Raw genomic sequence first — 17535 nt, forward strand, 5'->3', positions numbered from 1 at the left:
AAATTCAAATACCACAAGCTGACTACATGACCTTAGTTGGACGTAGAAGAAATTTCATTTGAATTCGATTCCTAGTTGAGTTAAAAATGGCAACCGAGTTAGAAACGAGACAAACCATTTTGCACGAGTTTATAAATGATCCGGCCTTAAGTACACGTAAAATTGCTAAAAAATTGAAGATTGCACTATTCGACAGTTTGCAGGGTCTTAATCGGTATAAATAAGGCCTGGCAGTTACGAGAAAACCAGGGAGCGGGGGTTAGCATGGTCAAAGTGATAAAAACAGTGCTCGGAAGGTCCTCAGTGCGTTTTCGCGAAATCCGAAGATTTTGTCGCGTTATGTTGCAAAATCCGTACGCAGATCGCAGTTTTTCGTACAAAAGGTAAAGCGGAAAGCTTCATTGAGATGTTCTACAGCTCAAACAGCGCCAGACCGAGGCGCAAAGTGGAATGTTACAGCGAAATCCCGCATTCGGAAGTTGTATGAATTCTAAATTAAAAAATACAACTGCATTGTTATGGACTACGAAACCTACTGCTATAAAAATTCAAAATATATTGCAGGTCAAGATTTTTATACTGGTGCAAGTCGTCAAGATGCCCCTGAAAGTTGTAAGCTGAAAATGAAGTCCAAATTTCCAAAAAACCACATGGTTTGGCAAGCTATTTGATCCTGTGGCCGTAAGAGCAGCCCTTTTTTCCCATCCGGGACAATGAATGATCAAGTTTATCGGGATGAGTGCCTCAAAAGGCGTCTTCTGTCATTTATCAACAGATAAGGAGTAGGCCACTGTTCTAGGCGGACGTGGGAACCTGCCACTATGCCAAGGACACATTGCCGTGGTATAATGCAAATAACATCAATTTTGTACCTCACGACTGCAATCCACCCAATAGCCCAGAGCCACGTCCTATTGGGGAATATTGGTCAATTGTCAAAGAAATCTTGCAGAAAACAGGTGAAACAGTGAAAAATATTGAAGAGTGCAAAACAAAGTAGTTGTGCGCATCGCGTAAAGTCGATGATGCAGTCGTGCAGTACATGATGGCGCGTGTGCGATGAAAATACCGATCACTTGCATATGGAGCAAATAATAATTAATATTTTAACATTTTAATAACATCTAAACTTCCAAGTTATATAATACAAAAAAAAATAATTTCAAAGCCTGCTAGTTTGTTTCTGGTAGTAATTTCTAAGTGTCGCAGTTTTGGTGTGTTCACCCTTTACTAACAACAATCCCTTGAAAACAAGTAACATTATTATGGAATTTTGGAAAATGGGCGTGGTGCCGCCCACATATATCTATATAAGTTTATCTCATCGAAGATGTTTGAAATAGACGTAAAACCACCACTGCTTACCATGTAGCGGTAGTTTTCGGAAAGGTGAAAAAACTATATTGAATACTTGCGCCGGGTATTTAATGTTCGGCTCCGCCCGAACATACACTCTTTTACTTGAAATAATTTAGGTGAGTAAATTAGGTGATTTAGTTAAATAAAAATGGAAAAGTTAGTAATTTTTAATAATTTTTTTTTTAGTATTTGAATTTAAAAATTGGAACATTGTATTCAATAAAAAGTTTTTAGAGGGTCATAAATAAAACCTGCGCCACTAAACAACTACTCGCTCCAGGCGACAAACTGGAAAAACTTGAAACTTGACAAAATTGTAAATTCTTTCCGATTGACGCTGCACCAGTTGAGAGGTCTTTCAGTTATATTTATTTATTTTTTTTTTGTGGTGCAATAATTCTTTATTGAGAATTGCATCGGGTTGCAATTGTCGGATGTATCCTCCTGACTTTCATCTTCACAATCTTGTAAACACCGTTGTTTTCCAAAGAATTCTTCATTCTCATTCTTTTGGTTGTTTCTGAATTTGGAGAACCTGTAACGTCAACCGCGTTTTTCGATTTTNTTTGTGGTGCAATAATTCGTTATTGAGAATTGCATCGGGTTGCAATGGTCGGATGTATCCTCCTGACTTTAATCTTCACAATCTTGTATCATTGCAAGATCGTTGTTTAAACACCGTTGTTTTCCAAAGAATTCTTCATTCTCATTCTTTTGGTTGTTTCACAATTTGGAGAACCTGTAACGTCAACCGCGTTTTTCGATTTTAGTTTTTGTAATTCAGAAGGTTACCACCGCTATTTGTATTTTTTTGTATCATTTAATACTAAAGAAATTCATATACCAGACCCAAGGTTTGCTCTATGGTAATTAATTAACATTTTTTATTGAAATATTTTTCAATGGGTTGCTTTGCTCGTTTAGACATTTCCTTCATTTGGTACCAAACTTGTTTAATTTGGATAAGCGGTTTGTTTATTATCCGGAAAAGACTTTTAATTGGGAATAAAAAATATCTGGCCAAGTTTTACTGGTAAAAAAAACTGTTATTTTCGGTCCCTCCAATATTCGCATTCGTAAAAGATCCGCATTGATTATTGCGAATGCGAAAGCGAATGCGAATGTTAAAATTAATGCGGAAGCTCCGCGGTTGCGAATGCGAATGCGAATATTCGCAACAACCCTGATAACGACTACGTTATCACGTCGATAGCGATGTCTAACCTGCTGTTAGTGTTAACCAAACATTGAGTAACGGGCCCTAAGAGTGGCTGGAGTTGAGTTATTTTTGGAAAACTGATTTCATGGACAAATCAGGCTCAAATTTATCTATTCTTTGGTGAAACCATAGAACGTCAGAAATGATCTTGTGTATTGATGTCTAATCCGAAAAGTTATCTGCATTAGAATACTTGTACGCAGATACATATATCTTTGTCACTTAAAGGCTATTTATTGGATTGAATTTATAAGTTAGGCGAACTTCTAGATTTTCTTGTTTGGAAATTTTGGGGTAATTGTTAGTATTGACTTTTGGATTGTTGTTAAGCAACCCTCATCATAGAATTCTCTGGCGTCTCTATGATAGTAATGTTTACCTTGACCTTTCGAGCTCACCACGTGAAATTTTTTACTACATCGCTTAGCCCATCAACACTATTATGCTGTTTAGTCAACCTGAACTTCAAATTTTTGTGGCATTAAACATAGGTTTGAAACGTTAAACTTGTTTTTTTTTATTGTTATTCACCATTAGAAAAAAATGTATAAGTGATTGTCACGGGCGGGACACGATAAAAGGTTTCAAAATCTCTAAAGTAGGCACTTATAATATAATAAAAGAGATGAAATAGCGCTGCATAGTATAAACACACTCTAGTTATGAAATTATAGAAAAATCCCCAAAGTAGTAACTAAGCAATACGAAGTTTAAAACCTTTTTGTCACGGGTGGGACATTCAAAATGTATGCTTAGTGCTTTTCAGCCACTTCAAGTCACTTTGCCTTTTATTAATTTATTATGTGCCTTTTAAAGAGGTATGTATTTGATTTTCCGATCTTCCTCACTTTTTTCACACTTCAAGGCTTAATAAATTTTGAGTTTTTTTTTCACTTTTAGAAGTATGTATGTATATATTTTCCCGAATAAAAATCGCTTCAGTTTGAAATTTCGAGACGGGCTTAAAAACTCCGCGTGTGCTTAAAACTCCGCGTATGCGCACGTTCGTTTCGGCTACTACTGCCTGCCTTAATTGCCAACCAACGCTTTAGTGATAGCTAATTCCTTCTGATGGCTCCGAAAGGACCATGAACACAATCTCGGCGATTAATGCAGAACGTAAAATAATAAAACCTTATTTATCTTGCTAGCACAAGCTTGTAAAAATTCAATTTATTAATTGTAAATGTATAGAGTATTTCACAAAAATATGATTTCAAATGGATTTCCCACAGTTCAAGGTAAATTCAAAGTTATTCAAAAGCTAATAAAAAATGTTAAAGGCGTTAGTGTTGGCTGCTAGAAGGCAAGTGAGCCGATCGCGAAGAAGACGAGGTCAGAAGAGCTAGAGTTTCACTCCCATCGTTCCGCCGCCGTTGCTCGAAGAAGGAAAAGGAAATTAGGTCCATGTCTTCAACAAAAATAAAATACCAATATTTTGCAGGCTTGTTGTTGACTTCATGATACAATATATTTTCACTATTACCAATGGATTTGAGAAAAATTAGATTTTCGACCCGCCCTAATATCGATGCATAGAACTTCGTCGTACATTAAGTTCCACAGGAGAGGCCCGAAAACGGATCTTTGGGGTACCCCCGCGGAAACACCGTACGCCTCTATGCCTCTGTCGCTCCGGTACTTCAATTCCCGTTCAGAGAGATAGCACCTAATTATTCTGATCATGTATTTCGGGGCCTCCATTTTGATAAGGGTTTCCATTATGTGCTGTCAGCTCGCAGTGTTAAATGCGTTTTTCACATCTAGCGTTACAACAGAACAGTATTCCTTTTGGCCTCCATGCCACCTTTTCCCTTCGATGGCGCTTCTTTGGCTATGTCAACCACGGACTTAACGGCACCAATTGTTGAACGAGATTTACTGAAGGCAAACTGGTATGGCGACAGAAAGCGACTCTCTTCTGCGAGCGTTATAAGCCTGTTGCAAATAATTTTTTCGACGATTTTTCACAGTGTGTAATAGGCATATGGACCGATAGGACGAGGGTTCCCCAGATTGCTTATTTTCCTTTGGTACTACGACTAGGTTTTGGACCTTCCATTTTTTCGGGAAAATGCCCTCATTAAGACAAGTTTGAAACACATTTACAAATAAATCTGGCCTCATTTTAATTTCAGCTTTTAAAGTCTTGTTGGGTATTCCGCCTGGACCAGGGACTTTTCCATCTTGGATCTTCTTGCATGCGGACTATAATTCGTTAACCGTAATAACTGGGACATCGACAATGTCGTATCGCGTACAGTTTGGTACAACTTCTTCCCTTTGTGGCAATAGAGTCGTTATTATATCGCGCAGCCTTTCTGGTCATGTGATACTCGGTGTTTGCTAGCCTTTAGTTTTTGCCATTATTACTCTATTAGCCGTGCCGTACAGGTTAATATCCTTCGAATATTTTCTTAAAGCTTTCACGTTTGCGGAATTTTATGGCGTTTTCTAAGCTCTTCCTCGCCGTTCTTAGAGATTGTAGGTTTTCGTTGATGTCTGGCCTCCCTCTGCTACGCTGCATTCTGCGTCTAGATTTCAGGTACTGACGTCTAAGTATTTTTATATCATTATTCCACCAATAGCATAGATAATTTTGTTTCGTCACCACTCTTCGAGGCATAGCAGCATCACAGGCGCATGCGAGGTTACGAACCAGGTGAGCAACCTCGCTCTCTACCGAGCCAGCTTTGTGCTGGAATCCTTCTATCATGCAGGCTAGGACCTCTATCTAACATACTGTCTTTCCATTTTGGGCCTGTCAGATTTGGCATCTGTTTGGGTTGACTCAGAGTTATATCCATTATTATTGCCTGATGGTCGCTGTTGGTATACTCCTCACTAACTCTCCAATTAATTTTTTGGGCCAAGGAGTCACTCGACAGCGTTATGTCAATAATTGACTCAGTTCCCATTTTGCGGAAGGTGTATGTGGGCAAAAGTTTCAAGCAGCAGCTCAACTCTTTTATTTGTTAGTCTGCTTCCCCACTCTGTTGCCCACGCATTGAAGTTACCTGCATCAGGGTATACTGTTATTTTGTAAGGCTGGTTCTTGCACGGCAATTAAAAATACTAATTCCGTTTGCCTCGCTCGAACGAAACCTTCACCCATGCTGTGCCTTCCTTGAAATGCCAGTCCACCACAGAGCCATATAGCTGCACTCTGTTTAAAAATAACGGCAAATTGAAAGCGCCTACAAAAAGAATTTAATGGATAGCTGGTATATATTAGCACGGATACAAACTGATGAATTGATGAAATTGCTTAAAAGCAAATATTCCAACCGGCGTTACCGTACAACAAGCCAAAATATTCACGAGACTCCGACTAAGACATACACTAGGAAGACCACCTCTAGCCTGCCCTGTGTGTAATTGTTCACTGTCCGATATTCGTATAATAAACTGTTGCACGAAATACGCCAATGACAGGATCAACATTTTCCAAAGCAGGCAGCCATCAGATCTACTGAAAGAAAATTCTTTGGAAAGCATAACCATCTACAACTTTATCTATCAAATTGGGCCAGGGTAGCCAACTCATTTTTGATAATTCCCCGATTTCGACAATGAAATTCCCCGATTTTCTCCGAAATTTCGTAAAATTCCCCACCCATTTATGCCTCTTTATACATTACTGGTCTTTCTGTTTATTTTTAACCAACTTCCGTAAAAGGAGGAGGTTATCAGTTCGTCGGAATATTTTTTATTTTTTTTATGTATGTTACCGCATAACTTTGGACCACGTCAACCGATTTCGATAATGCATCGGAAAGGGAGTGTCTCAGAGGTGGTCCCATACTAATCTGGTTGAGATCCGATCAGTGGATAATGAGATATATATATATATATTTTTTTTTTTTATATGGGAGTTGAAGTCGGTTTTTTTTTGCTAAAAATTACTTGTGTCAAATGTATTCATAAACCAAACCAAACATTTATAAAGTTAGTTAACAAACAAAGAATAAAAAATATACATATAAATGTTTTCATACATACAGTGGTCGACAAAATTTTAGTTGACCCAAATTTTAATCACTTTTCACAATTATTATTTTTTGTGCGTTATTTAATTTAGGATATTTAATATGGTTCATTCTTTAACAAAACCCATATAAATCTAAGTTTAAAACTTTATGCAATATTTAAAAAAATTAACAAACTTTCGTAAACATTTTCTAATTAGATTTTCTAGAAAGATTTTTGAAAGTTTTGTAGCCCACTCAATTCTAGTATAATAATATGCAAGTTTCAAGTGGCTGAAAATTAGTTAACGCCTAATTCCTCACAAAAAAAACAGTTCAAACCCCGATTTCCCACGCATCCCTGAATGGGGCTATTTTATTCTATTAACATTTTTTTTAAATATATCTATTTAACGTATTTTTTAATATATCAGTTATTAGGATTATTTACATTTAAGTAAAAAATCTCTTAGAATTACCTCTGCCCGATAGTCTTCTAAATAAATAAATAAACGTGTGTATTTATTTTAGCTGTCAAAGAAAAACTAACGCCAAACTGTCATACCTAAACAAAACCGTCAGCGTTGTCTGGCTGGCTCATGCCCAAACATTTTGTATGAAGCATCCCGCAACAACGCGGCATCAACGCTGAGAGGTTGGAAAATCCGATTTTGACAGGGCGTTAGGAAGTGAAGGTAGCTGCAGGAAACGGCGAAACTGTAATTCTCATATTTTACACAAACAAACCTATGCTTGCTGTTGGTGTTATTTCTGCATTCGACGAAGCGTTGACGCTTTTGTTTAGGTTTGGCACTTCCGAAAGCGGCAAGAAAACTGTATGTGGCAGAGTCTTTCTTCTTATTATTCATATCACTTTTTATTTGTATTTTCAGAAATTTGGATTATTAAATAAAAAGTACGTTCATTTAGTTCCAATGGTTGTCGAGCAGACCGGTAGAGGTGAACGCGCTTATGATATATTTTCGCGATTGTTAAAGGAGCGTATTGTATGTGTTATGGGACCAATACATGACGATTTAAGCTCACTTGTTGTAGCCCAACTTCTTTTTCTTCAATCCGAAAATTTTAATAAGCCAATACACATGTACATAAATTCTCCGGGTGGAGCTGTAACGGCCGGATTAGCTATATATGACACCATGCAGTACGTCAAACCACCCATATCAACTTGGTGTGTTGGTCAAGCATGTTCTATGGGATCATTACTTTTGACAGCCGGAACATCAGGAATGAGGTATTCTCTTCCTAATGCCCGCATAATGATCCACCAACCGTCTGGTGGAGCTCAGGTATGTATGTATATCTTATCATTATATCATAATACTGTCATAATAAGCGAATCAAATCTTTCACACTCCCTTCTTACGACAGAGTGTGAATCGGATTAGATCCGTGCAGATGGCATCTGTCGATTACCGTAATACGCATGCATTTTTTTCAAACTCGGAAATTTTTATACAAAATTTCGGTATTTAATACCGAATGCTTGTCATAAGATTTATTTTGAACGCTAAAATCGGTGCTTTCCGGCATAAAGGTCTTCTCAAACAGGCGCGGTGCGGATTTTTAAAACTTAACTTCAGTAATACTCTTGAGCACGGTTGCCACACTTTTTAATATAATCAATTTGGCTAAAAACTTCGATTAGATGGTTTAAGAGTTAAAATGTGTAGGTATGTTCTTTGAACTCGGGACCGAAATGAGAGCTCGCACGATTTTGTTTTAGGTGTTCTGTGATAGAGTCCGACCGATTCCGAATTTTTGGCCGGTGGGCAAAGAATCGGCCGATTGCAGATGCCGATTCCTAGAAAAAAACCTACTAAATTTATTCAAGAACAAATGCTTCTAATAAACTTGTAATAACAAACAAATAACTAAATAACATTAACATAAAATGACACGGTGCTACAAAAAAAAAAAAATCACGAAATACAACCGGAACAAAATTTAGTATAGGTTTTAGGTAAGGCCGGGTACATGAAAATAGGTTTCTTATAGTTCCTGAATCCTTAATTTTTTTCTTTAAAAAAACCTAAACGAAAATCTTTATGCACTTATCTTCTAGCAGCTTGACTATTTTTCATCCGATAAAAAAAAATCAAAGGGGGTCTGTATACTTTTAAAGTGATGTACAACAATATTTTTTCAAATTTCGTTTTCCTTGAACGCGAGTTTAAGAGCCATTTAGAGTTTACCATTAAAAGCTACTCATAAAATCGGAGTTTACCATAAGAAAATATTTCCGTAAACTTGCTTTAAATACCACTTTTATTTGGTGTTTATGGGCATGCAACCCTCAATTTTCATTGAACTTCGCCTCACTGAGTAATTTCGAAAATCAAACATTTGAAACGGTTCAAACAAGAACATTGCCATCTCCCTTAATAACTAAGCAAAGTTTTGCTGTTGTGACACAAATGGAGGCGCCTAAATTTTTACGCTGACTCCGAACGGCAAATGTTTTTATGAGAAGCGTTATCAAGGCAGAAATACACTCTAAGTTTTGGCATTGGTTGCTGAGGTGCGACTGCTCTTTTGGGATATGCTCTGACCATGGATCTTACCTTGGTCCTTCCGAGTGGAAGTACGCACCTGTTCACTCTTCTACTGCAGCCGCCGTACAATGGCGCGACCTTTTCAAGTTAGCCAGACAAAATTATTTTATGGATTTAAACTACAGAGCACTTTAAAATGAGTAAGTAATGATTCTGTGAGAGACGTCTATTGTGGACCACTTGTTCGTTAGAGGGTTAAAAATTATAGTTTTGAGGTTTCTCCACTTAATCCAGTGTATCTTCCGAACTTCAATTGCATATAAATTAATAAATACGTTCTGGAAATCTCAGTATGTAGGATTTCACAGCATGTACACACATTTGCAATTTATTTTACAGAAAGGCCTTTGATCAGCCTTTTTGAATAATAGACAAAATTCATCTGGAATCTCGTTTCTAAAAACGGATAAGAAACTCAATTCAAACATAAATCAGTATGTAGTACTTTTCTGTGTACTTTATTGGTAAAAAGCTCTGTTCGAGCAGCTTTCCATTCGGGATACTGAAAGAATTTTTGGTTGGCACCCTGAAATTGTGCATACGAAAAAATGCATATAAAAAAAAAAAACGAAATAACGCATACGAAAAAAACCGAAATAATGCATATATACACAGTTTCGGTTGAAAACCGAAATAATGCATATGAAGAAACCGAAATAATGCATATATGTGATAATTAATAGCTTTAATAATTATTGTATGAGTTAACAGTACGTTGAAAAAGTGAATATTACTGTGTAGTACAGTTTAAGTATTTCAAAAATATATAGAAAATTAAATGCAAATCTCGGCACAGCTTTCGGACGATTCTCACGGCGACTTCCACTTGACTGTGTTGCTACATGCGACTTATACTTCAGTGTTGCCAAACGTTACTAATACCTAGTGTTACCAGACGAGGCATATGTTTAGTGCTGCCATCTTACATATATGCACAGTTTCGGTTGAAAACCGCAATAATGCATATTAGAAAAACCGAAATTATGCATATGCACACTTTCGTTTGAAAACCGAAATAACGCATATGAGAAAAACGAAGTAATGCATACATGCACAGTTTCGGTTAAAAACCGAAATAATGCATATGAATAAATCCGAAATAATGCATATGAGAAAAACGAAGTAATGCATACATGCACAGTTTCGGTTCAAAACCGAAATAATGCATATGACAAAAACCGAAATAGTGTATACATGAAAACGAACTTCCTTCAGCGTAGGCGGCCTTCGGCCGCGCTTAGGGATTATAACCCTTACTAAGAAGAATTCTCCTTTCTGCGTTGACGGAAAAGGGGGGGGGGGGGGGAAGTATTTTTGCGCAGAACTTCTTTCTGCGTAAGCGGCCTTCGAACGCGCTTAAGGAATAGATTCCTTACTAAGTAGAATTATCCTTTCTGTGTTGCCGGAAAAGGAGACTGGAAGTACTTTTGCGCAGAACTTCTTTCTGCGTAGGTGGCCTTCGAACGCGTTTACGGATTATAACCCTTACTAAGTAGAATTCTCCTTTCTGTGTTGCCGGAAAAGGAGGCCGGAAGTATTTTTGGGCAGAACTTCTTTCTGCGTAGGCGGTATTAGGCCGCGCTTAGGGATTATAACCCTTACTAAGTAGAATTCTCCTTTCTGTGTTGCCGGAAAAGGAGGCCGGAAGTATTTTTGGGCAGAACTTCTTTCTGCGTAGGCGGTATTAGGCCGCGCTTAGGGATTATAACCCTTACTAAGTAGAATTCTCCTTTCTGTGTTGCCGGAAAAGGAGGCCGGAAGTATTTTTGGGCAGAACTTCTTTCTGCGTAGGCGGTATTAGGCCGCGCTTAGGGATTATAACCCTTACTAAGTAGAATTCTCCTTTCTGTGTTGCCGGAAAAGGAGGCCGGAAGTATTTTTGGGCAGAACTTCTTTCTGCGTAGGCGGTATTAGGCCGCGCTTAGGGATTATAACCCTTACTAAGTAGAATTCTCCTTTCTGTGTTGCCGGAAAAGGGCGCCGGAATTATTTTTGCGCAGAACTTCTTTCTGCGTAGACAGTCTTCGAACGCGCTTACAGATTATAACCCTTACTAAGTAGAATTCTCCTTTCTGTTTTGCCGAAAAAGGAGACCGGAAGTATTTTTGCGCAAAACTTCTGTCTGCGTAGGCGGCCTTCGAACGCGCTTACGGATTATAACCCTTACTAAGTAGCATTCTCCTTTCTGTGTTTCCGGGAAAGGGGGCCGGAAGTATTTTTGCGCAAAACTTCTGTCTGCGTAGGCGGCCTTCGAACGCGCTTACGGATTATAACCCTTACTAAGTAGAATTCTCCTTTCTGTGTTTCCGGGAAAGGGGGCCGGAAGTATTTTTGCGCAGTACTTTTTTCTGCGTAGGTGGTCTTCGGCCGCACTTAAGGATTATAACCCTTACTAAGTAGCATTCTCCTTTCTGTGTTGCCGGAAAAGGGGACCGGAAGTGTTTTTGCGCAGAACTTCTTTTTGTGTAGGCAGCCTTAGGCTGCTCTTGAACATTGTATCCCTTACTATGTAGAATTCTCCTTTCTACACTGCGTTGCATAGTTATAAATCCAGTACAAAAGTCTTTGAAACAGCCGTCACAATAGGTAAAAACTTTCTTCTATGACTTTTGCATGGTAAGAGCTCTCTTAAAAAGGAGTGGTTAATTTTTTTATAATCATAACCTTATTTAAAATAATTAAGAAAATCCTAAAAATTGCTTGTTGCAAAACTATAAATCCAAAAAAAGAGGAATCCCAATAAGATGAGTAAAACATGCAAATATGTCCTTCTAATACTCTATTTGTGCTCCATTGACTTTAATTAACTGAAATACATGCTTCCTCATACTTAGACATAATATCTTCGATAAAGCAGCATCTAGTTTATGCCACTATTGCAAAATCGCCAATTTAAGCCATATAACGTTTGCAAATTGGCGATTATCAGCATACACTTTCTTTGCCAGTATTCTCCACGCATTTCCATTGGATTGAGGTCACGAGGGTACAAGGGTCTGAATATTGTTGGTTTCCATTACAATTTGCCAGAAATTAACAGCAAAATTTACTAGCACCTCGAGTATGGTGAAATGATCACGGCTCCGCGTCTTTTGCTACATCCTAAAGCTGCTCGAAAGGATTTCGCTAGCAAAAGCATGGCAATTGACAGAATTCTCCAAGTTGTTAAAATGGTTATTTTACCTTAAAATACACTATAATAAGTTGGCTTAGGTTATCTTTTCAGACGAAAAGAAATTCAATCTGGATGGTACAAATTGAATTGATAATAGAATAGAATAGAATGGATAATAGAACGATTTACGTCCAGTACGTTGCATTTCTATATTCTATATACCCAAAAGTCCTTTAATGACAGCTTTCAACGCGAGCCATGCATTTAATTCTCGGTCTGTCAGAACTTGGTCAAAATCTTGACGACTCATTAGTTTCCGTATGTCGGGACCATTAACAACCCCTTCCTGAATTTTGGCGTTACTTAGTCTTGGGAAAATGTCTTTTAAGCGGTTGAATACTGCTGGTCTTTTTGCGATAAATTTCAAAAAAATTTTAATGTAATTTATTTAATTTTTTTACTTAAAACTTTTCATAACTAACATTTCAAAATAATATTTTTTCCATATTTTTATAATTTCTTTTTCAATGTTTCTTCAAAACCAACACTGAAAAAATTGGTACATAAGAAATGAGAAGTAAATTAATATTAAGCTGGAAAACGCAAGTTTTGTATTATGATTGTTTTCTTTTCAAATGAAATTTATTGAAGAAACTGAAAAGCATATTAAAGATCAAACAGAAAGCAAAAAAGACTTAGTTTTGTGGAAAATATGTTCAAAAAGCATGAAAAAAAGTCCAACATTTTGCTTCATAAGCACTACAAACATTTTCTAAATCAATTTTTTTTTTAATTTTGATTGTTGCACAGGTCTCTAGCAATAATTTGGCTTTAACAGATTGAAAAAATATCAATTAGTCGACGAGTTATAGCCAAAAACCATATAAACAATATGCTGAAAATCGGCATTTCACTGCAGAGTTCGTAGGTCGATAAAAAAAATTCGAACTAACATAAACAAACGCCGCGATACGGGTCTTCTAATTTAGCCTCTATTTTCACCCCTCACTCTCAGAATCGACCTAACTTTTGCTAACCTGAATTTATTCCACAAAGTTATCATAGATTTTATTTTCGATAAAGTTTTGGGTTTTGCTTTAAGGTATTATTGTTTATTGTCATTGCAAAAGCTAAGCGAACTGGAAACTGAGTCCTGTAAATTCGAAAGGCATATCAGAAAGATTTAAAGGGGCCATGTAAATTGTGGTTCCGAAGTTATGGCTGATACAAAATTCAACGCCTGTGTTATGCGCTACGCCCCCGGTTACAAACTCATTCATATAAACATACCTTACTATAAGCACCTATGTACCATAGATATGTCTGCATACCAAATTTCAAGTTTATGTGACTTCATAAGTTGTGGGTGATTAAAAATTCCATGCCTATGAGATGATCCACGCCCCCTCTTACAAACTCATGTATATATACCTTACTATAAGCACCTACCATAGGTATGTCTGCATACCAAATTTCAAGTTCATGTGACTTATCGTTCCGAAGTTATGGCTGATTAAAAATTCCACGCCTATGAAATGTGCCACGCCCCCTTTTACAGACTCATTTATACATATACATTAATAAAAGCACGTACCATAGATATGTCTGTATACCAAATTTCAAGTTCATGTGACTTACGGTTCCGAAGTTGTAGCTGATTAAATATTTCACGCTTACGGTAGGTGCCACGCCCCCTTTTCCAATTCCGCCAATTTTTTCCCATGAGTATGGAATTAATTTCATTTATCTCGACACCAAGTTCCAGTACTGTACCACAAGTATTTTAAGAGATGTACAACATGAAAATTTTAGTTAGTATGGGAGGTGCCACGCCCCCTTTTCCAATTCCGCCAATTTTTTCCCATGAGTATGGAATTAATTTCATTTATCTCGACACCAAGTTCCAGTACTGTACCACAAGTATTTTAAGAGATGTACAACATGAAAATTTTAGTTAGTATGGGAGGTGCCACGCCCCCTTTTCCAGTACTGCCGATTTTTCTCTATGCCTATAACCTTCCCGGGATAAAAACAAATAAGTTTGCAAAGTTTGGTGCGATTCCATTTCTCGGTTCAAAAGTTATAAGGTAATAAACAAACAGACATTCACATTTATATATATAGATTAGCCACTCTATTTTAAGAGAGCTCATAGTCATAGAAGAAAGCTTTTACCTATTTTGATTGTGACGGCTGTTTCAAAAACTCTTGTACTGGATTTATAATTATGCAGCGGAGTGTATGTTGCCGGAAAAGGGGGCCGGAAGTATTTTTGCGCAGAACGTCTTTCTGCGTAGGCGGCCTTCAAACGCGCATACGGATTATAGCCCTTACTATGTATAATTCTCCTTTCTGTGTTGCCGGAAAAGGGGGCCGGAAGTATTTTTGCGCAGAACGTCTTTCTGCGTAGGCGGCCTTCAAACGCGCATACGGATTATAGCCCTTACTATGTATAATTCTCCTTTCTGTGTTGCCGGAAAAGGGGGCCGGAAGTATTTTTGCGCAGAACGTCTTTCTGCGTAGGCGGCCTTCAAACGCGCATACGGATTATAGCCCTTACTATGTATAATTCTCCTTTCTGTGTTGCCGGAAAAGGGGGCCGGAAGTATTTTTGCGCAGAACGTCTTTCTGCGTAGGCGGCCTTCAAACGCGCATACGGATTATAGCCCTTACTATGTATAATTCTCCTTTCTGTGTTGCCGGAAAAGGGGACCGGAAGTATTTTTGCGTAGAACGTCTTTTTGTGTAGGCGGCTTTCGGCCGCGCTTAGGATTTATATCCCTTTCTAAGTAGAATTCTCCTTTCTGTAGACGTAAATAGGCGCCGGAATTATATTTGCGCAGAACTTCTTTCTGCGTAGGCGGTCCTCGAACGCGCTTACGGACTACAACCCTTACTAAGTAGAATTCTCCTTTCTGTGTTGCCGGAAAAGGGGGCGGAAGTATTTTTGCGACGAACTTCTTTTTGTGTAAGCGGCCTTCGGCCGCGCTTAGGATTTATATCCCTTATTAAGTAGAATTCTCCTTTCTGTGTAGGCGGTCTTCGAACGCGTTTACAGATTATAACCCTTACTAAGTAGAATTCTCCTTCCTGTGTTGCCGCAGAAGGGGGCCGGAAGTAGTTTTGTGCCGAACTTCTTTCTGCGTAGGCGGTCTTCGGCCACGCTTAAGGATTATAACCCTTACTAAGTAGAATTCTCCTTTCTGTGTTGCGATCTTCGGCCGTGCTTAGGGATTATAACCCTTACTAAGTAGAATTCTCCTTTCTGTGTTGCGATCTTCGGCCGTGCTTAGGGATTATAACCCTTACTAAGTAGAACTCCCCTTTCTGTGTTGCCGGAAAAGAAGGGCGGAAGTATTTTTGCGCAGAACTTCTGTCTGCGTAGGCGGCCTTCGGCCCCGCTTAGGGATTAAAACCCTTACTAAGTAGAGTTCTGCTTTCTGTGCTGCCGGAAAAGGGGGGCGGAAGAATTTTTGACCAGAACTTCTTGCGGCGTAGGCGGCCTTCGACCGCGCTTAAGGTTTATAACCCTTACTAAGTAGAAGTAAATAATTTGTATTAGAAAAAAACGAAATTATCCATATGCACACTTTCTTTAGAAAACCGAAATGATGCATATAAAAACAACCGAAATAATGCATATGTGAAAGACGAAGTAATGCATACATGCACAGTTTCGGATGAAAACCGAAATAATGAATATGAAATACCCGAAGTAATGCATACATGCACAGTTTCGGTTGAAAACCGAAATAATGCATACGGCAAAAACCGAAATAAAGCATACATGCACAGTTTCGTTTGAAACCGAAATAATGTCTAAATGCACAGTTTCCTTAGACTGCGTTTATACACGGAAACTTTTGTCGACGCGATTTTTCACATTCCCTTTTGGTGTTGCTCATTTCATTTACACACGACGATTTTTTTGTATGCAATTGTTGTTGTCAGCTGTGAATCGCTAATTCAATTTACGCAGACGAACGAGAGCACAAAGCGTGTTGCCCGAGCACGAGCAACACGGTGCCCCTCTCCTTTCCTCGTCACGCTCTCTCCTACAAACGTCGAGTTGCGGCAACAAAAATCGCCGTGTGTAAATGAGCACTTGTGCGCAATTTCGATGCCCCTTTCCCATTCTACTAAAATATTTTTTCGGTATATTAGTAATTTTCGTTAATTTTTTATAATATTTACCAATATAAGTTCATGCACTGTATTATAAAATAATGTTTATCACTAACAATTATTTAAATTCACTAATAACTTTAATGACTAACTCATTAAACAGGTAGCAGATGCAGAGTAGATAATTAAATTGTTTTCTCTTTATTTGCTCTCTGAATTGTCAAGCTTTACATTCTTTTATGTGCTCTATTGTAACTTTGTAATTGTTACTCTTTTCTATGCTCATGCAGCTGTCCATATATAAGAGCATCATTACTTGCAATTTCAACAAAGACTTAAGCAACGAAGTTGATTAGTACTATGGCCTTGCATTACTTAAAAGTCTAAGCTCTAAGCTAAGCTAAGCGACGTCTAAGCTCTTCGGATATGTAAAGTGAGATACCTGTGGTAAACAATATAAAAAATACAGAGCGGTGTCAGGCAGTGTCACATTTTAGATTGTCTATTTCATATAGAAGTTATAATATTTATTGCCAAATAAAATCCTATCCCTTTACGCATACCTTGATGCAGTATTACCAAAGGATATCACAATTTTGTGTTCTTTATCAAAAGTATACTTCAACAAAGTTAAAAAAGACTTCAATAGTATGTATTTTGTCAATAACTCGTCAATGTTACCATGACATCCATTTCAAATATATAATTAAATTCTCCCCAATTCTGCTCGTAAGAAAAATGTCAAAATGAAAGTTAAAAAAATAAAATTATCGCATTTTTTAGGTCAGCGGACATCTGTTATCTCACACCATATTGAATTATCTCAACATTTTTGTCCATCAAACTCGCCCCTGTGCGCCGTAAGGCCCTTATTGTTCTCAAAATGCTTGCAAACAATTAATCACACTTTGTTATAAATTGTTTTAAAAACTGGATGTGGACTTCAAGTTTGTGTGGTAGCAAGGCAGTAGTTTAATAAATTATTATTGTAAATTACACTGGATCTTTTAGTTTAGTTTTTGTTCTGCAGACGCCACTATCAAATTTCTATATAGAATCGCTTGGTGATTCCGAAAATCGAGTTAATTTTTTTTCTTTGGATACATATTCGAGATATTTGCAATTTACCGTTATTCAGCTTAAAACAAAGAGTGGTTCCACTTAATGACGTAT

The 17535-nt window shown here is 37.7% G+C and overlaps 1 protein-coding gene across 3 annotated transcripts in view; it reads left to right on the top strand.

Annotated features, from left to right (window-relative positions):
• Positions 1 to 17535, top strand: part of LOC108358354 (Caseinolytic protease proteolytic subunit) — a 175166-nt gene that overhangs the window by 78712 nt on the left and 78919 nt on the right. For 2 of the 3 annotated variants that reach the window (XM_017609639.1, XM_017609638.1), the window contains exon 2: positions 7440 to 7856. In XM_017609639.1, the coding sequence (XP_017465128.1) occupies positions 7482 to 7856 (375 nt within the window). In that variant the 5' untranslated portion in view covers positions 7440 to 7481. Of the gene's footprint in view, positions 1 to 7081; positions 7383 to 7439; positions 7857 to 17535 lie in introns of those variants that run through there. The other variant, XM_017609636.1, reaches the window with a different exon arrangement.

Source organism: Rhagoletis zephyria, unplaced genomic scaffold (genome assembly GCF_001687245.7).
Source record: "Rhagoletis zephyria isolate East Lansing unplaced genomic scaffold, Rhagoletis_zephyria_1.1 Rzeph_scaffold_00240, whole genome shotgun sequence".
NCBI lineage: Eukaryota > Metazoa > Arthropoda > Insecta > Diptera > Tephritidae > Rhagoletis > Rhagoletis zephyria.